At 37.3% G+C, this 21665-nt stretch overlaps 1 protein-coding gene across 6 annotated transcripts in view; it reads left to right on the forward strand.

Moving 5' to 3' along the window:
* PIP4K2A (phosphatidylinositol-5-phosphate 4-kinase type 2 alpha) overlaps nt 1-21665 on the forward strand; it is a 120065-nt gene that overhangs the window by 88198 nt on the left and 10202 nt on the right. For 4 of the 6 annotated variants that reach the window (XM_065050787.1, XM_065050785.1, XM_065050789.1 and 1 more), the window contains 2 exons: nt 10849-10995; nt 13487-13525. In XM_065050787.1, the coding sequence (XP_064906859.1) occupies nt 10849-10995; nt 13487-13525 (186 nt within the window). The remainder of the gene's footprint in view (nt 1-10848; nt 10996-13486; nt 13526-21665) is intronic. The other 2 variants (XM_065050790.1, XM_065050786.1) reach the window with 1 other exon arrangement.

The raw sequence follows: 21665 nt of genomic DNA on the forward strand, positions 1-21665 counted from the left end.
TGTGGGTTCATAATAGGCTAGGTTACAGGGAATAGTTATGTGAAAGTTATGTGTTCCAGGGATCTGATTTCGCTTTATACTGGAAAAACATCCATGTGAGAATGGAAGAATGCACTTACTTGGTATTAGTAACATCTTATGCATTATTGTTTCACTATCTTAAATAACTAGAGTCTGAAAGTTTTCACTGGTGCCTCCAAAAAAATCATAAAGACATTGATTGTATTTCTTTTTGTCCCAGAACTTGAAAGCAAGTGTAGTAAAGTGCTGAGTAACTCAAGTACAGACACAGTTTAACAATTGGACATTTTAGTGAAATAAATTAATTTCAGTATCTTCAGTAATGTGCTGCTAAAGGAACAAAATTGTTCGAATTAATTAAAGAAAATCTAAACTAAATCCCATTAACTCTGCTGACAGCTGATACTGCGTTCTCTGTGTTGTTACTGGAAATTGAATGCTTGGAATCATTGAGTACAGCAGCTTGTCCTCCCATTCCTCTAGGTGTTTTTCAGGAAAGTGAAGCTAATCTTAGCCTGCTGGGCAAAGTCTAGAGAATCCATTGTCCTGGTGGGATGGTTTATTATAATGCTCTTGACCAGGTCATCCCACACAGATTGGCCTTAGACTACATTCCTACTAGAAAACGGTGCAATGCTTGGTAACAGCCATCAACACTTGAGCTCATTAATGGTCCCTACCATGGTTTTGCTTTGGGCCAGCTAGCTGTCTCCCAGACAATTCTGGACAAGTTTCAAGGTATTAACTCAAGCCAGTTACTATTCCTACGTAGGGTTGTGAATATGAGCATCATGGTTTAGAGCACAGCTTAATAATTTGGATGTGAGTTATTCCATTCCAAACAGAACTGATCCCAGAGGACAGTCCACGACCCATCTAATTCACTAGTATGGATGTGACTTTGTGGTTCTGTTGGATGGCTTAGTTGCAGTAGTACAAGGCTTTTCAGATGCTGCACTAGTACTCTTGTGGAAATCTTTGCCTGTAAAACAAGTTATTGTGAGTTCATTTTTACTTTGGCACGCTCTCTTCTGCCAATAGAGTAAATGTCAAGTTCCTTATATTGATTTACATGCTTATCTTACTGCCTGGTATCTTCCTTATTTGTAATTGTTTCTACAGTTAAAGAAGTTAATTGTAATTACACACAAAAGTACCATAAATAAGGGATTTTGGGGGGATGCTCTGCCTGTTAGCTTTTTTCCAGTTTCAGTCCACTAGTCACCAGCAGCACTCACTACATATGTGAAAATTCCTGGCCCAGTTAAGTTTCCTTCGCAGCCCGGGGGTGATTGTGTCTGGGACTCGTTTGGGAGTTTGTGACATGCCCTTACCTCCTACCCCGTGCCCTTACCTCCTGCCCTGTGCCATGCTGCTCTTGGAGCAGCGCTGTGGTTGAAAGGTTCAGCCTTGCAAGGAAGGAAGCGTGCAGACATGTTCAGATCCAGTTACACAGTCCAGGCATCAGCCTGGGAGAAATAACGTTTCTCAGGTGCATGAAGACTGGGGAGGTCATTCATGTGAATTTTTGAAGACTCTTTCTCCCTTGTCAGAGATCTAGTACCCTCAAAGGACCTGACATTAGATTAGCTGCCCACTATGAATGGTAAATTGTGAATCTTTGGTATCTTGCACCTTCTTTCACCTGCCCAAGAATGCAGTGATTATTTTCCAGTTATTTCTGACATGACTATGAGTGAAATTCATGCCATTTATGACAGGTCATCTCTTTCCTCGCTTTTTCTCAGGCTATTTTTTTCCCTCTGCAAATTCATTCCAGGATTCTTCTCAGGTGTTTCAACATGGGAAAGAGTTTTTGAATGAGTTTCATTTAGACCATAATATTTACTCACCTGTTTCCTTATTAAGGCTAACAGCTCCAAGCTGATAGAATCATTCTAGACCTTGGAAGTACCTCTGACCTTGCTTAGGGACCGAACAACCCTTATCAAACGTTTTCCAAGACTGTTTGAACTGCTTAACAATAAATACAAGAGGACAGCTATCTTTAAACAAAGAGTGCTGGGGAGGAGACCATGTCAAGTCAGAAGTGTGACAGGCTGGATATGTTCTTCATTCACCAAAATACTCTTCATCCCTGGCACTTGCAAAATAGCTGTAATTCTCCTTCCACCTTTTTGAACTACAACGTTAGCGGTGAGGCATCTGGGAGTTCGTGTGGTCAGCAGAGCAGTTTTCCCGTTAGCACCTCCAAGATCTAACTCCAAGTACCGATGGCTTTTTGTGAAGTCACCAAAAGGTTAGAAAGAGACATGCGGACTGCCACTGAAAAGTAGAACATTACTTTAGCAGTGGCAGGAGATCGTGGAGATGTGTAGTCCACGAACTCACCCAGTTCTTTCCATTCTTGCTCTCTCCATCTATCTGAAGGTGCAGTGGCCTGTCCTTTTGGGCTGTGAGGAAATGAGGTTATAGTTACACAGTCTGTATACTTAGGTATTTTAAAAAGGAACAGGAATTGTGCACAGTCTGTAAACACTTGGAAGTCTAAAAATACAAAGTCTAGATTGCCTGGTTTTTAATGAACCAAAGTTATAATGGACATGACTGTACACCTTAGAGAAATCAGGTTATTTTCAGGAAACAGAATGGCTAATAACTTGTTAGGAGTGAAAATAAAATAAGTTAGTTTGGCTGAGTTATTAGCTTTCTCCTTTCTGGGCAGAGTTCTATTGCAATATCACATGGCATTTTGAAAAAGTAACCAAGTTAGGTGGATCATCATTTACAGTATTATTATCACTACGTAAAATTAAAAGAAAAAAAAATGAAGAGTAAACCCAAAGAGATTAAATTCCAAGCCTAAGGCTACACGCTAGAAATGTGTAAATAACTAAAAGTCAGCTAGGCTCGAAGGAGTGTCTGGAGAAGTTACTATAGAAACAGCATATAAGTTTATATAGCAAATTGAAATTAAAACTGTTGAATTGTAAGTAATAGTCCTGACAATTGTAAATTATAGTTGCTATCCAAAATTATGAGTTGCATTTATTCATTTACCCTGTCTGATGTGATGTCTTTTTTTTTGTGGCAGTCAGGCCCACAACCCCAGACAGATGGCGAACACTTCAGTCTAAACACTGACGCTTTCTGTCAACTCATCAGATGAGTCTGACGCTTTTAGTACTGAGCAGGAACACTAGAGATCATTATTTTCTCTTGCAAAGTTAAAAAAAACCCAAAACAACACACACTAATCCCACCACTTTTAAGCAAAAGAGACGCATAGTGTTTTTCTCCATGCTTAAAGTTGCGAAGCCTCTTGTTATTTATGACTAGTCTGTAAAGTCCATCATGCATAGACCAGCCTTATATCTACTTTTAAAGATAAAATGACCGAGAGCATGAACCAGCTAGGTTTCTAAGTATTACAGGAAATACAAGTACATATGACATGTTAGGTTCTTAATCCTGTGAATTTCTATGCTAGCCACTTTCTAACTACTATGAAATAATGCTTTTATTCACATTTTAATGATAATTTGCAATTGATTTGGGCTGCTTGTATTACTGGTATGCTGTCCATTATTAGTAGAACTTCTCGATACTCTTCAGGTGTTACTTCAGCTGAACATCATTTACTTATTGAATGCTAAAATGGGTCAGACTTTCAAATATTGAAAAGCTGTTGCTGTATGGACTCGCAGATGTAGTATGAAAATTTAAAATTGTTTAAGTTACTCAAGCATCTTCACATTTAACACTTTAATAGTATTTGAGTGAAAAATTGTCTGAAATACCTCCAAATCTAGCACAGTTTTGGTTTAAACCTATGATCCTGACACCAAGAGCATGGACCAGAAAAATGGAATTAAACCTACCGTTCCCTTTGGCATTTTTAAGGGATGGCTCATGAAAGTCATCTGTGATGATAAGTGCATTGCCAGGGTTTCATTCTGTGCTTAAGGAACAGGTAATACCCTGCTTTGTCCTAAAGCAAAACTTTTCATTTCAGCATATATTCAAGCTATGTTTATATATTTAATTTCTATGTATTGTCCTGTGAAAAAAAAACCTTATTATTTTACTTAAAATACAGGATATACTATTGTAGATATTGGTATACATGTAGATATTTTCTAAACTACAAATATGATTTTCAAGGGCAGAAATCTGTGGCAGTTGAGTAAAATTCTGTAGGCAATTGTTCTAGTTTCTGCAATGTCTGGACCAAGATACCTTGTCCTTCCCAGTGAGACTTGCTTTAAATCTTAAATCAATGTAAACGGGTATAAAAGTGCGCTCCTTTGCTCTTTGAGAATAGATGATGGGCAGGATATAAATTTTTTAAAATAAATGAAAGCAACTTGAGTGTCTCAGAAAAAAACACCACCTTTTGAACACCTTTTTTTTTTTGTTTTTCATTAAAATGGACTTCAAAAGGGATATATTAATCTTCAGTTCTGACACCCAGGTGACTTCAGTAAAGAAAAGAAATTGAGAAGCCATCTCAAAGCAGGTGAACAAGAGGAAATTGTTAGTGTACAAGCCTTCCAGTATAAAACTACTCATGAATGCACATACCCTTTAGGTTTTCTATAGGTGACTGTCCCTGTTGACTGCACATTCTCTTCCCTACACAGGTAATTGTATGCAGAACTGACACCTATTGCACTGCCTATTTGTCTCCCTGGCAACCAGCAGAAATAGTGAATAGTGGTAAAGGAGAGGGACTGCCCATTTACCAGAGGCAGCAAACAGCAGAGCGATGGGGAAGTGAATGGGAAGAAAGGAAAGGATAGAAAGGGAAGATGACAGCATAAAGGAGAAAACAAAAGCAGGAAAAAAAATGACCTTAGCTTCTGGAGAGAAAAAAAATATGAAATAAACAGGAAGGCAAATGAAAACAAAAAAAAAATAGGCAGTAAGGTGAAAAAATGAAAAATTGCACCAAGAGTGGGGTTCAGAGCTGCAGAGGAATCAAGGAATAGCACCAGGTTATTGTGTGGAAGGTAGGAGAAAACATTAAAATCATAAATAGGTAGAAAAATGTTACTGTAGGATAAAAACAATTTTGTCACAGAATTGGTGACCACACAGGCTGGAGAATGCCCCAGGGAAGAGTGGGGAGTAGGTGTCTGGGAATTTGCGCTGAGCTGGGCTGACGTGCTGGTAAGTTGCTAAAGCAGAGCTACATTTAAGTTTGTCTCATCATCCCTCCACGTCATTGCTTACACAGCTATCAATTACTTGCTTCCTCCCAGCTCCCCTCTGTTTCTTCATGGGTTGCATCTGTATGTATGACAAAAAGAAGGGAGAGGGTAGGTAAAAAGGCAGAACGAGGCAGTACTGGATACTATTATTTAAACACAAACGTGCATGAAGAAAGATGCATACCACGTAATGGTGACCCTGACTCTCTTTATGTCCTAGTGTAGTAAACGGTTAAGATTTATATGAGGTTTGCAACAAAACATGGTTGAGAAAAACCCTTCAGCCAGTTCCTTGTACAAATCAAGAAGCTGCACAAAATGTGGCCTCTGCCCTGTGCTGATAACCAACCTATAAAGCAGCTTTGGTATGAAAAACCAGGAGAAGCAGAAAAAGTAGAGATGAGAATTTATGTGTTCTCACCCAGACAGTCTACATTTCACCTGTGTCCGCAAGCCCACTGTTTCCTATAGGAGAGGTCACCCTGAAAATGGGAAACCCATTAGTGTGGGCGTTAGGTGGAATTGCAGAAGGGCCATATGCAAAAGGGCCACACAACCATAGGCTGAAACTGTTAATGAAAAACACACTGGAAATCTTCACTGAAAGATGTCAAATTTCGTAGGCAAATATCTGTCTACACCAAATGGCAGAATAGGCGTGGGCTGCACTGGCTCCATTGAGGCCTGTGTTTCACTAGCAGATGTTTTCTATATAAGTATTGTATTTTATATATATATACAAGCTATTGTTGCTCTGCACAGTGCTTTCAGAAGAAATCACCCCACCCAGTGACTCATTTGATTGTAGCAGTAGCAAGTATAATGTTCCTGGTAGCAGATCTACAGCCTAGATGATCACACATGGTGGTAACATTTAGATTACATCGCACTTTGAAGTAAAATTAACACTGGCCCAAGTCTGAAACAATATGCAATGTAAGTCTGTGAATCACAGGGCTTGTATCTTAAAACCTGTTTATTTATTGAACACTTCTTTAAATTAAATTACTTTCTTACATGACTTACTAGAGGAAAACAGCTTTATATGCCTTGAAAATCTGTAGATTTGTGTTGTGTGCTATAGTTTGGCTAATTAATCCGTTTGTTGTGTCATATAAGTACCCAATGGATAATTTTCCTTGAAATTATTAGAGTTCAAGAAAATGGCAATAATTGGAGTCTTTTGAAACATGATGTAACTGGACAAGTTCTCAACCTCCTTTTTGGGGAGTGATTCCACATGTCAACGTATGTGCACACAACACATCAGTGGAGGATATTTCTGATTGCAGATGAGAGGATGTGAAAGAGAAAGTTGAGCCCAAAATAAGAATATCAACATCTTGCCCTTCACAGTGTCCAAAATGTCTTTAAACAATAATTCAAAATGTTTTTAGATATATCACTTACCATTGAATTTCTTTAGCGAATGTATCCTAATGAATGTATAGACTTGTTACATAAGCATTTGATAATTCAAGCATGATTGCCTTAATCATGATGTAGAAAATAATGAAAATAATATATAAAGGGGTAACAGAGATTGAGCACATTGTGTATTTCTGAATTAATGTTTGCAAAATAAGGCTACGTGTGAGAAAAATGAATGTTGAGTTTTAACAAAGAACTTACATATAGTTCAGGATTCAGTCTTCACTGATGTGAAATCATTCCATGGATTATCTCCAAGGAGAGGAGGAGAAATAGCAGAAATGGAAATTTTACCCCATGTTTTTCTAAAAAGGGCCAAAAAAAAATGGCATTAACTTTGTTGCCAAAAAATTATATGCACTGTTATATTTTACTCAGCCTGGTATCTTACTAGCATTACCATAGGGAAACAAGAAGCTAAGAACCGTATTTTTCATGCAAATGGGACAGGAAAAGTTCTTTTCCTATTAAGGAATCTTGAAGCTGTATTGATACAAAAATCAAATGAGAACATAGGGTCAGAAGGAATTTCTTGATAATTTTCAGCTTTAAGAACGGGGTTCAAGAAATCTCAGAAAATTACATATTTGAAACCTATGCTGCACAGTTGATAAAATGTGTCAACATGCTGATGATACTGTATTTTGTTAATGGCAATATTGTCCTCATGCTGTGCAGAAAAACGAAAATTTTCTGAATTAGCAAAAAATGATGGGGTGTTCATCACAATACCTTTTTTAAGAAAGATGGATATTATTACTGCATGTAAGGACTTGTAAATGTATTCGCTAAGTATTACAGTTTTACGTAGCAAGGCTGCTTGATAGAATTGTTTTAATGTTTTTTTCAGAAAGAGTTAAAGGAGTGAAGGTCTTTTCTTTCACTGAAATTTAGCAGTCCTGTTAAGCATGTACCGGCTTATTTTCTAGGCTCACTTTTATTCCAGCTGTGAGTGGGAAACTTCAGGAAATCATTCCTAAAAAGCACCTTGAGGTGACTAAATTGCTACTTCATTTATATCAAGATGGACAAATTGAAAATCTGCCAACCACAGTCACCAGTGCAAGTCCTGCTGGACTCCCACCCAAACAGATGACACGTTTTGCCTCCTCTGTGATGCAGATATGGGGGATTGATAGTTTCAAAGGTAGGAAGCTCTAGACCAACCTTGTAGATGCTGAAAGCAAGTGGCATTCCTCCCTCTTTCCTTTGTCTCCCCATCAGGATAAGAAATGCTGGCATGGGAAACACTGAAAGCATTTTAGGAACTTTAAATGGCAATGGCACTAGTGTCCACAGTCAGCAGCGAGTAGGAAACAGCTGTTGTGGTACATGGTCTGCTTGGAGAAGGTCTCTCAGAAATCTGCAAGAACACAGCCAAGTCGCTTTTTATCAAGTGCAGAGCAGTACTAGCAGAGCTTTTCATGTCCTGTGTTCCATGCTAGTAGCACTGCCTTTTCAGAGGTTTGTTTGAAAAATATTGAAGTGGAACAACAGCACTAGCAAATGGCTAACCCTAACTTAAAAACAGGACACTAGCGACTCTCATTAATTGCCTTTTTCTCCTTGTTACTTGTTTCAGAACAGTTTGGAAGGGGGGTGTTTACTGCTAACCAAAGTATTTATTTTATGTTATTACAGTGGTGGGTATGTTGCACAGGTTCTGTGTGAATAATGGTGCTGTTTTACAGGTAGGGATACTCATGACCAGAAAGGTCAGAGAGTTAGCAACAGCTAGGGTTGAAGAAATGGTTTAATTGTCAAGACTTTGACTCTGGCAGCTGAGAGGAAGGGCAGGGAGTTCTTAGTTCAGTATTCGAGATGCCTATAGCTGCCATTCTTTCACATGACACAAACTCTCTGTATGATTCCAGATAAATTTCTGCATCTCAGATCCCCACAGGGAAAATCGGAATAATAGTATTTATTTTAAGAAATGTAAGGTTAGGAATGGTTGGATGCATTGAAGAGTTGAGTGGCCTGAAAATCTGAGGCACTAAACTCTTATTGGAAGCTGGATTCATTTTTATCGTCCTTGCAGAACCTAATTATCTTAAAGAAGGAATCGCTCAGTAGATTTTTTGTAAGAACAACTCTTCCCACCTTGTATAAAGCGTTAGAATAGTATTTACCTTTAGGATATATGCCAAGTACTTGAAGTTTATAAGAAAATAATCAATGTAGTTTGATTAATAGGGATTAGTATTCTAGACAAGTTTTCTGCAACCTCAGCATTAGTACTTCTAATTTCACTTTATGATCAGATCTCTAAGAGAAACTAATGATGGTCAAAGTGAGCTGTGTATCCTGTAACACATAAGAGCTTTGTGAGCTGGATAACAGCCCTGTGATTGAAAACCCTCCAGTTCAAGAACGCCAACTGAAAACTGCATCTGTTGAACACCGAAGTCTTCTTGGGTGCAAACGGATCAATCTTTATGCGCTGCTCAGGACTGACATTGCTTTTGTGGCCGTTTACTGTCAAATTTATTTGTATTTTGGGGTATACAATTGTATTTCCTTCCAAAGATTCTGATTTGCATTCACTGAGCCTCTGCAGCGGCTTAAGATGTTTTGCCCATTCACAGGTAGTTTGAGCTTAGAAGTGCTTTGCTGTGAAGCGGCACAACTGCGGCGTGACTCCGTGTCCTCTGCTTTGGGGCTTCCCACCTCCTACAGCGGCAGGGGGACAGAAAAGGGCTGTTACAGCCCAGACTGTGCCAGCAGGACTCCACAGAGCTCCTGTGTCGGGCTTGTTAGTCAAAATTATGTTCAATTCACAGCCAACAATTTCCATCTTTGTTGTTCATTGCCTTTGTCTCTTGCTGGACAGGATTGTTTTCAGGACTCTTAAATCTTTCTATTTGTATTTTGCTATTTAAAAAAAAAAAAAGGAAAGTCGGTATATGATATATGCAGATTCCAATATGAAGCTAGTGAGAGAAATTACTTAAATTAGCAGAGGAGCCCAAAATTGCAAAATCTCCAGAGTTCTAAGAGCTTTGTTACATTATTTGATACCAAATACTACCTTTGTTAAACAATTCAAATGGCATATTCAGTTAACTTGTTCTAAAGTCTTCGGTATTTTAGAATAATGTTTTTCTAAATAACCAGGTTGTTCAGGCACAAAAGAAGCAGTAGCTTCAATATTCAACAAATATTTAAAGGCTGATCTGCTTTAAAAGCTGACTGTTGGTTACTTTTCATGTTTTCCTATTTGGGGTTTGAATTATTAGATTTTCTTCAAGTTCCTTTGTTTGACACTTGGTAATAATAGAACAAGGAAAACTGGTGAGTCCTCTCATGGTTTACATCATTGTGACTTAACTTTTCCTTGGTTCCACAAAATATAAGTGGATGTGTTTGAGTTGGTTTTAGGATTAACACAGTATGGGCATTTTCATTTTGGGAATGCATATTCATTCTTCAATAGTTCTCATCATCGGTATAGTCTGTACTTTTTCTGCTTCCTCCAGTACTCTTTCCAATAGAAATTTGAACTACTAGTTGTAAGGCAAGTGATTTAAAAAAAAGAAAAAAATCAGGTGCAGGTGGCCAATCTTTTCAAGGTTAATAGCCCATTTGTAATGGAAAATGGTGACCTTAAGGAAATGTAGTGATTTGTAAATTAAAAAATACAGGGATCCTGCACTTCACTGCTCATCTCTATTGACCCTGAAATGCAACCATCATGTGGGAACTAGCAGAAAGTTGGCAATAATAAATAATACCCTTTGCTGATGACAATACCATAAATGTTCATCATCATAAACAAATACTGAGAATGGGGAAACATACAAATGAAATATAATCTGGGACAACAGAGTACAAAATACAGCACTGTGATGTTTAAAAAATATTTCTGTTTTTAACATCAGTACCAAATATGTTATCTGCATGGACCATGAAAGTGGAAAGGTCTGTCCAATGCAGCCTGCTCTTTCTATGAGATTGTCTATAGAAGTCAAGAGTTATAAGTTAAGCAGTTAAAGATTTTAACCTTTAAACACTGACCTAAAAGCAGGATAACCTCCTGATGAAGGGGTTTGTTTTGGCATGATTTTTTTTTAAGGTTTGTCTCCGCACATATATATATATAGAGCAAATAAATGTGTGTTTCTTGGTGTTTTATGTTTTAAAATGTATATATTTATATATATATATATATTTATATAATATGCATCAATCCTCATTTCTGTTTTTTCTTTTGCTACTGCAGTTTATTGTGGAGTGTCATGGGAATACACTTCTTCCCCAGTTTTTGGGCATGTACCGGCTTACTGTGGATGGAGTTGAAGTATATATGATTGTTACAAGAAATGTGTTCAGCCATCGATTATCTGTTTATAGAAAATATGATTTAAAGGTGAGAAATAACTGCTGATGAAATAACAAAGTAGCTGAAAATCTTTGCTATAAATGTTAGATTATGCCAATGCTTGAATATTCCTTAGAATTTGAATTAATTTTAAATTGTGTTATGTAAGAGCCAGCATTAACTGGTTCACTTCTGCATCTAGGTTTAGCAAAGATGAAGGATGGTTTTATAGAAATTGTACAAATTAGTTTGTATTGTGCCTTTTTAAATGGAGCAATTTAACCGGGTATGTTTCTTAAATGTCTCTGATGGTTAAAGGTAAAACCTGCCACACAAGTACAATAATGCTTCCTGTAGGTTCTTATCAACATTATGGAAAGTCACAGCTGATTCTGCAGAGGGCTTTTATAAAATAACTAAATAGCATCATAATTTAAAACAGTAAAATGCTACCAGCAAAGCACATCCCTCCTACAAAAGCTTCATATTTCATTCTATGTTTTTAAAATAATCCAAGTAAAAAAGAAAAGGTTCTTAAAACACAAAATTTCTGTTGCTTTCATCATAAAGTATGTTTTAGTTTTGTTTCAGAAGGTTTATCTGCTCATTGTAGTTTTGTCAATAGTTGATATACAGTGTTTTCAACAAATGCCCAAAATATAGTCTTTATCTTTCTATATTAAGAGATTTGTAATGAAGCAAACTGCACTGTCCTTTCCTACTGTCAAGTTTCTGCCTTGCAGCTGGTTAGATAGCTGACTGAATGTGATTTATAACAACTGATTTCCAGATTGTCAACAATTGACTTTCTGGTATTTAGCATTATTTGCAGCAGGGCTTACTTGAGAAAGATTTTTTTTTAACTTGAGGTAACTGTATGTGTTTTAGGGCATCATAATGTCCAGATGCATTTAAAAAGGGGTGAAACATAAATCATATACAGTATGTTCTTAGCATTGGTGTCAACAGCTCTTGCTATTATTGACCTCTGTGAATGCTTCTGTACTCTATTTAGTTTGTCCAGCTGGACAGAATTGCTTTAAAGATTAACTTCCCTTGCCATTTAAATTTAACATCAATACCTTATTATTCTTCAAAACAAACTCCTTCACTGAGCAGTTTTATAGTGACACTGCATATATTATAAGTCATTTTTTCTTTATATTGATTGCTACAGCATCTGCAGTTGTAGGTTCAGAGTCCTTTTCCGTACATGAATATTTTTGACACGAGCTTAGAGCTCACTTTTAGCACAAGACTCTACCTGTGTAGTCTAAGAAAGAGAGACCATGGATCAGCATAGGATTTCAAATGTATTTTCCTGGCCACTGAGGTGTTTTATTAAAATGACTTCAATGTCAAATTTGTGAATCTCCTTAATTTTTACTATTTTAAATCCACTTTTTTTCCTCCAGTTTGGTTTTCAGCTGATCTTTTTTAGGCCCAACAGTCTTTTGGAGCACAGAATATGACATAAAAGGTGTATCATCAGTAAACTGAAATGTCAGGCTTTTACCAGGCTTTATTATAAGGTAACAATATAATGCAATGAAATCCCAGCTTGCTGGGCCATACATAATAACTAAGACATACTGTTCCATTTATCTTTTCTCTCCATCTTTTCTAAGTTTATCACTGCAAACAGAATAAAACGTGGCATAAAAAGATCTGTTTGGGAATCCTCATGTTCTTTAAACTGGTATGACTCCACGCCAGCACTTCTTTACACAACACACAACTTCCAACAAATGATAGAGCTAATTTACCCATCTCTCAATGTACAGTTATCATGTTTGTAGTTATTATTTCTTGAAGTGCTATTATGTGATGAACAAATGCTGGGTTCTTAACAGTGCGGTCCCTCTCCAAGAAATTTGCAAGGAAATATATACAGCCTTTTTTTGTCACCTCCAACTTATTAAAAAAGCACCATATTGCCTACTAGTTTTAAGCTAGAAAATAAAATTAAAAAAAAAAAATCCAAAATTTCTTTGGCAAGCACTGTAAATCTTGTGAACGCACAGGTGGTCTCATCTCTTCTTTTGACTTCATGTTGCTGTGAGTTGCTTTGTTCTTGTTTGTACTTTGTGATCTTTTAATTATTTTTATGTGATTATATTGTGGAACATCCTTTTCAAATGTGTATTACATATGTCCAAACAGTTACATAGAACAGGCTATTGCATAACCATACAGCTGAATTGGCACAAAAAGATGAGAAGCCTGCCAAGCAAATGGAACTTCCAGAATGATAGTCTCAGACTGAGGATGAGACATGAGGAAGAAGCTTCAGCAGTCAGGAGGACAATAGATGTAGAGCATTTGAGGATTTAATCCATCTTTCTTCTCTCATACATCTTCTTCAAGTGATTGCAGCAGTTCAGCAGCCCTGGGCATTCTACCTACTGTATCACCTTTCTTTAAAGCAGCTCTCAAGTTCAGAAGGATGTAGTTCATCCGCTTTTTGACCTGTTATCTTAACATTTTCAAATTAGTTTCTGACGTATGCACATTTTTAGATCCATTTTTTCTGTTTCAGGGCTCTACTGTGGCTCGAGAAGCCAGTGACAAAGAAAAGGTATGGTGCATTTCTGTTTCTTTTTCAGTTGTCTAACCTGCTAGCTAGTCTCAGGACAAACATAACCGGTGCTGTTCTGCCCCTTTTCTTTGTTTTCTGTCATATTCTCCCCTCTTGAGTTCTACCTCATTTCCTCCTTTATCTTTCCTCTATTTTCTGCAGACCTTTGAATATTGGTTTGCAATGGTGTTGAGATTTCAGAGGTAAGTGAGCCAATCCTCTGCCTCCTCCTTTTCCTTTTTTCTCTTCTCTTCTAAGTTTCTTCAGGGCCTGCCCTGTGGTAGGAAAACATCAGAGCTTTCTTCTCTTCCCTCCTGCTTCTTCATCTTCTTTCTCCTCCTCTTTAATATTGAGATTTATGGATACTCCATGTCAGTTAATGGAATTATATGACGTGGTACCATTTCCAAAATGAATGCAAAGATGAACCAAACCTTGAGTTGTGAGAACCTTTGGGTATGTAAAGCTCATACAAACGAGCGAACCACTGACGTAGATGTACATGCAACTATAATGAGAGACAGTCTCCCTAAATTCTAGGCTGAAACTTTGCTCTGAAAGGAGATTGTTCACTTTGTTTTTCTCCATCTCCAACTTCAGTTCATTCAGAAAATGTAATGTTCTCAAAATCAACATTTCTCTGAGGTTTCAGTGAAATAGCCTTATGGCACTTTAGGAGAAGTTTGTCTAGAGATTCTGTAGATAATTGAAGGGGAAACATAGTCTTCATCATCTAAGACTTCGAAGGTTTCCAAATTTGGGTGAAGTCTAGGAACCCATGACCCTTGTTTTCTTAATTTTTCCTAGAGCATTCCTTCTGAATTAGCATAAGATCATTCAGCAATTCACTTAAAAGACTTCATTTCATGTTATCCTCAAATTCCATTCAGACCATTTGTTCTTCCCCTAAGCATTAATTGCACCATAGCTGCCTCTCAGAGCCTTCTACAGATCACACAGCTGCGCTAAGGAGCAAGGGACATGCAGTAGCTGTCAGTCCTGCAGTTCTCACTGCATGAAAAACTCTGCTAAGTTTTTCCACTTCATCCTAATGACTGAACACAATTCTTCTTCCACTATTAGGTAACTACCATGTCCCAAATGGCAACTGCAGTTACATCAGCATTAGTTCCATTTTGCTGTACCAGGGCCTCAAGATCATGTCTTGAATGGTCTCTGTTCTTTTCTTGTGCTCTATTTTTGTTCTTGTTTAATAGCACAACTATTGTGTTTTTAAAGCAGAGGGATTAACCCTTCAGTATCTTACAAACGATACCTATTGTCATTGAAAATCTCTGCTAATAGCACTAAAATAATGTGATAGAAATGAGGAGGGCAAATTATTTTGATGGGACTTCTTCAGGTTACAACATTAATGCTTGGAATAGTAAGGTGAAATCTAGCAATGGTACATATATTAGCTATACAGGAGCTGATACTATACAGATATTTAGTGCAGTGGTTTTGAGCACTTTTAGGAATATGTCTCATAATAATAACAAGATTAATAGTAGTACAGACGTGCTGTGGTTAATACATTGAGTGAGAACCTCAAAGAAACAGTGCCTTAATTTTTTTCACATGTACATTTCTGGCAAAATTACAATTGAACTTGATTATAGCTAAGTTGAAGTTGTATAGTTTTGTATAAGTGTATACAATGATTATTCTCTGTATTTAATGTGAAATCATAATTACAGTAAGGCAAATAACAAAAATTCCGATCAACTTTAACACATCTAGAACCTCCCCTTTTATTTTGAGTACTTCTATGAAAGAAATACAGAAAACCTTAGTCCCCCAAACTATTCTTCTGCTATTTTAGATCTCACACATTATTTTCTTTTCAAAGGAACTAGATTTGTTGGAGAAAGAACTCCACTAAGCTTATTGATGTTGCAAGCAGACAGTCCGAGGCCTTAGAACAGCTTTCTGTTACTCATCATTCCCCTCAAACGCCAGTGCAGTGCAGCAGGGGAGCCACAAGTTCACACTCAGAACAAACATTTCTAGGGAAAGGAATGACTTGAGTAGACTTGTAAGTTCATAGAGGGAACAACATTTTACAAACACTTTAAGAAAGACTCTTAGGGATTCAAGCAAGGGAAAAATAATATTTTACTTATTACATGTTCTTTGTCTGAGTTTTAGAGTCTGCTGTTTGATTTGATAGTGTCAGAATACGATACCGCATGACTGTATGGTAGATGTTCACAACGTCCATCATCACTGCAATGTAAATCTCCTGCAATAAGCTCTAGAACTGCAGTGGTTTCCTCAGCTAAACTACTCGAGTGTTTCCAACACGGAGTTTTTAAGCTTAAATTAAAAGGGGGTTGTGTATTTATAGGAATAGACAAGGAAAGTTTGGTTTTGAAATTCTAAACAATGCTAAAGCCCTGCTCTCGTGAGATGTGTCTCTGCATGTGTGGCACTTGCTGCACTGCCTGGAGGGCTGTGGGGACACCAGTGAGGGCTGTGGGGACACCAGGGAGGAAAGGGTCTGTGATCCATCACTGCCAAGTGAGAGTGAGCCCCAGAGCATGTTTTGTCACTTCCATTTTCTCTGGAGTAGATGTCACTATTTCAAACTTGTTGTTTGTTGTCTCAGGTGGGAATCTCAAGCCAAGCTTAAAGATATTAAAACACCTGGAAAATTTTAGCTTGAAAGGTTTAAAAAGTAGGCATTTTTGCAGATGCTCTGAAGAGATTTTGGCATCTCCTGTGTTACAAGAAATTGCTTTGAATGATTAAACAAAGCCGGACAGTCTCACCTACTTAGCTGGTGTAGTAACTTACTAGCTAATTTTTAGCCAGAGGCAAATAAACCATCAATTTATTAATATCACCCTGAAATTACATTAATAATAATAGAACTTCAACTAATAGAACCATTATTTAATTACTTATTATAAAGGCATGCACTGCTATTCACATCTCAAAACCAGAAAAGCAATAAAAGTCAGGAAGCTTTTGGTGCTAAAATATGTGGCTAAAATGTCTGGCAATGCTGTAGTTTTTAAATGGGCTTTAAAGTAATTCATATTTAATTTTAAATATCAATATTCAAGTAATCAAATGTTTTTTGGATTATCGAGCATAAGATGTGAGCTTTTTTTAAAGCTGCAGAAGCCAGAAAACAGAAGAGCAAGTCTTTCAGTCCAGTTCTAATGCAGACTGCAAATTTTAGATAACTTGCTTTGAAATTGCAAACTTGGCTAAAATTATTCTGGTTTTGAGTCTTCTTCCTATCAAACTACTCTTTGTTGTTTTCTCAGTTAATAGAGAGGATGCAATTATGTAGTTAGATTTAATGGGTTATAAAATAAGAAATCAGGAAAAAAGTATTTTTCTACATTAGTTTTGTAGTGTAAAATATGTATTAGTATTCAAACATCTTCTTAAATCAGGTTTTAGGAAGAAGAGCTGGCTGGAATGACTTTGAGAATGTTACTTTTCTGTCCTGTTTTCAGTTTAACTGTCTTCAACTGTGTAATATCCTAACATATTGATGAGAAGGTCTGAAACTGTCATTTCAATATTTTGTGAAAATCAGTGCAGAGACAAGCTCCATGCCTTAGACTTTGCCTTAACACAAAATTCCTTTATTTTGCATTATCAGTGATATTTTTAATAAATGCATCACTTTCTTGGCAGCAAGTATTGTACCACATACTCATAGATGTCTTGAATTTTAAAAGTCTTTTTCAACAGTTGTCAAATTCTGGCAGCTGCTCCTTTATTTTTTTCTTTTTTAGGCTTTAGTTCTCTTTCTTTTTTTTTAATTTTTATTATTTTAGTAGTGGGCATTTTCTATTCATTCCTTGGACAATTTTGCCCTCTTAAGTGAAACCAGGATAATGCAGAACTCCCCTGGTGGTCTGCCTGCTCACAATTACACTGTACTTGCAGTACGACATCAAATTAGCAGTTACAGCTGAGTCTGCTTGTGCTTACAAAGAACGTAAGCATGTTGCTTGTGTGTGACCGACTTGGAAGCAAATTTGAAGAAGAAAAACACACCGTAATGGAACTGAAGCCCACCGTACTTCACCTTTCTTAAGCAATTTCAGAGATTACATGGTTTTAAATTAGCCTAAAACTGGTTGTGTTGCCACTTCTGTGGTATGTGTTGTTTCATAAATAAGCATAAATGCAGAAAAGTTATAGTAAATACCTTTGAACAAAGGGGTTTCTATTCAAGTTCCTTTTTGGGGGAAAAAAAAAAAAAAAAAAGCCGTAATTAATAGCTATGTTGCATCTTAGTTAAATTGTATGCAAAATACCTAGCTCTGATAATTAGATTGGAAGATGCTGCTAGATGTAAAAAATCACTTATTAGCTTTGCTTTTTACATTGTGTTTTACAACATACAGTAATTAACTGATTTCTGAGAGGACAACTATAACTAAAGGAAGAAGGATTTTAGTATTAGGAGCACAGCAACAAGATTACTCAGTCTTAGTTTTTCCTTTTGATGTCAATAGGTAAAACTTCATTTAAGGTAGGTTATACCAAAATTTGAGCTGTTTTTTCCTGCTATTTTAAAATTACTGATTTCAGAACAGCATTTTTTACTTACGTCTTTTAGTGATTTCAGTCTGCTTCATATGCCGATCCCACACAACAGACATGTGAAGCGTGTCTCAGATTTCTTTGTGAAATGAATCTCAAGGTCACATATATGCAGAGATCATAACTTTCAAAACATCGCACTGCAATGCATCGCAAGGATAGGAATAGACTTTCAGAGTTCAGATTCCTATTTCAGCATTTAGCCCTCACATGACACCAATCCTGTTGTGTTTTTCAAAACAAAGCACTAGTTTGCCTTTGCTTGTTTGGAGTTTTTTTGTTTAAAAGTCTGTTTTCCATATGTTAAAAGAATTTTACAAAATAAAAGAACTTTGTCTTGCATTTTATATGTTGCATGTTCATTTTACAGCAGGAAGATATTAAACCTAGAGGTAATCCTGGATGCATTTCCCTGAGCATTGAAAAGACCTACAGTTACTGCTTTGGTACATGCTCAAATTCCTAATGCATCTACAACATTCTGCACATTTTTTTGTGTCCTACAGGAATGCCTGTTATACTGACTAAATCCATTCCAGTGTTCCCTCTCAATCCCCATTTTGGGGTTACAGCTCTGTTTCCATTTCCAGGGACAGTCCTGTTATGCCAAGTGGAGCTGCAGCCCCTCGTTTGGTTAGAAACCGCTGTCTAGGGCAAGGCAAATCATACAACAAGAGTTTGGACCCAGCTCACGTCCCAGCTGGAGGGAGGAAGCTGCAGTCTTAAGCCTTCCAGAGCAAGCTCTAGTTACTCATCCATCTTGTATGTCTAATGACTCCAGACTTTTGATTCTGTTCAAAACCACCTGTGCCAAATCATTGCAAATTATATCTATCCTTTTTTCTAAAAAATACTGACTTCCATATATGCTGGTGAGCCCAGTCCATGTAAAGTGAATCTAACTTGTTTATTTTGTTTTTAAAAAGGTGTATGTGAGCCCTTTGCTGTGAAAAGAAGCCCAGGGTGTGGAACTTCACTCTTGGCAGATGTTTTATACCATTTCCAAATGTTAAAAGCTGTAAGAGAAATTTTGCCATGAGGAGCTGTGTGAATACTGTGCCATGTGGCCAGTTCCAAACAAACAATAAGACTGCTATGGAACATTTCTCCTACAGCCTAATCTTTGCCTTTGTTAGGTGAGAAATTGCTGCCAGGTTCTGAAGACAATTAGTCCTTTTCCTTTTTCAGTCCAAGACTTAGCTGTCCTGCAGCTCTTTTAACAAGCTTCTTCCAATATGTCAGCATAATGTTAGCCATGATCATTATTTTTGGTCATGGTGCACAAAAATCCCTTTGGGAGAAGAAAACAACAACCACAATCTCTAATATTCATTTCAACACATTAGGATAGGATGCTGAATTGAGCTGTGTTAAGAAATCTCCAAAAACTATTTCCATGTTCATATAGAAATAAAACTTCACCTGGTTCGTATCTTTCAAGGTTATTTTTTTTCAAAAACAATGTCAGAGGCCTGGTTTTGCATCAGGTTTTACATTCTGCAATCTTCATCAACAAAATATTTATTGCTTTTTCAGTCTTTTTAAAGGCAGTGCAACCTTCCTGCCATTGAAATTCTCTGTGACAATGGCAAACTTTGGAATCCAAACCTGAAGTTTACAAATAACATGCTTTTTAAATAAATAAATGCTTTCATGTTTGTCAAATCTGTTGTGCTTTTCTTGCATCTTTAAGTAGGGGATTAAAAATTATGGAGATAGTTCAGAAAGAAAATCTATTATTAATTTAGTGGAAGTATTTAGATGTTCATCTCCTGTGCAGCTCTTAAAATATTTAGTCCTTTAATGATTGTAATATGTTCATTATAATGAATTACATTCTGGGAGCATCTTTTTCCAACAAGGATTTTGCTTCATTGGAAATATTTGAGACTTCATTAAGAATAACCATATCAATTATTTCATTAAAGCAAAATCTCATTTTTTTCATTCAGATAGTGTTTTAAACGGCCACAATGTGGTTTTCTTTGTATTTATTTATTTCAGAACATAAGAAGAAAATGTACATAGGAGGATTTTTCATCATGAATATGTATATTTTAAGTAACTGTGAGAGCTCCTCCTAGTTGTGTATTTCGTAGGTTTTAATTCCTAAATTCACAAAGTAATTTTAAGTCATGAATTTTAGTTTAAGTACTGCTAGAATTGTTAGTAGTGCTGGCTGTCACTAGCAATATTTGAGCCTGCAGCAGTATCCTAGGACTATTCAGCTTTTTAAAAAGGGGGAGAATGATATTGCTTAGCACACCAAAAAAGGCTTTGTCTAATAACGCCTAGAAAGGAGGAAGAGAATAGGCTGGGAGGCATCGTACAAATAATGCGGTGAAGGCAACCACTGGCACACAGTTTTTTAGCAGTGGGACCCACTGCTTTTATTTCTTCTTCCTTTTTCCTCTCATGCCTCGGTACCAGCTTTAAATTTATGCAGTTCTGTACTTGCCAAGTCTTCTCAGCTGCAGGTGAAGAAAAATGACCTCAGATAAAAATCCTCAGAGGGATTATTGAGGACGGGGAGAGCCTGCACAGGAGGCAGCGAAGACTCTGGCTTTTTGGGAGAGCTGATTCACTGCCCTGAATGTCCTTGAAAGTACCTCTTGGGTCTTGTGGTGGCAGGCAAGAAATGCGGCTGTGTCAGCTTTGCTAGCTCACTTTTGTTAAAAATAGATTAGAGACAAGGTTAAAGTGGAGTATGGCACCTGCATGACCGGCTTACCAGCTCTAGCATCTTCTGAAAAGATGTTGCTTGTAACGTAGGTAAAGGTTATTTTTACGGAAGATGGGGCTGTGGGGTGGCAGAGCGCTGCCCCCCCGCCGGGGCCGGCTGGCTGCTGCTGTGCGGTCTGTGGCAGAGCCTGCAGATGAACCTGCATCGCAGAGTCTCAGCCACAAGCACATCCTTCCTCTTTACGCACCCCAGAGCTTTAAACAGCATTAAAAGGGTTTTTTTCAGAGTTAATAGGTTTGTTTCACTTTAACCTCTGCCTATTTAAATAAATAAGTTGCATATACTAGGTGTGAAGATAATGTGAGAATTTTTTTTACTGACTTTGGGCTAGAATTGAAGGGAGCTTGGTTTCCTTCATTCTTTGCATTATTGTTTCATATTAAATTAATTCAGCCAAATCTCCTCTCCATTCTTAAGCATCCCACACACTGGATTCCATCCTCTGGTGTTGGCAACATCCCTGGATCTGCAGTCCCGCCTCTGCAGAATTAGCCCTCATCTATGGGACAGTTTACTTGATGGCATATGATAATCTCTACAGCTGTTAGTCTGGAATGCTTATCTGGTATTTCCCCTACTCATTTGCACCCTAAACCACTTACTGAGTAGACTAGAAAGAAAACTGATGATGCACAATGTGCAGTTGTATTGTAGTAACAAATTTACTGTGAGCTTCAAGAAGTGTCTAAACATCATCCTTAAGTAAAGCGGAGGGGCACTGCATGGTGACTCCTCCACGAGAGGAGGATGAGTGGTTATAGCTCCATCTCAGCTGCATGGGTTTTTTTCTTTTTAATTAAAATAGAGGGTCTCAGGGGTATT

This window comes from Columba livia, chromosome 2 (assembly GCF_036013475.1).
Source record: "Columba livia isolate bColLiv1 breed racing homer chromosome 2, bColLiv1.pat.W.v2, whole genome shotgun sequence".
Taxonomy (NCBI): Eukaryota; Metazoa; Chordata; class Aves; order Columbiformes; family Columbidae; genus Columba; species Columba livia.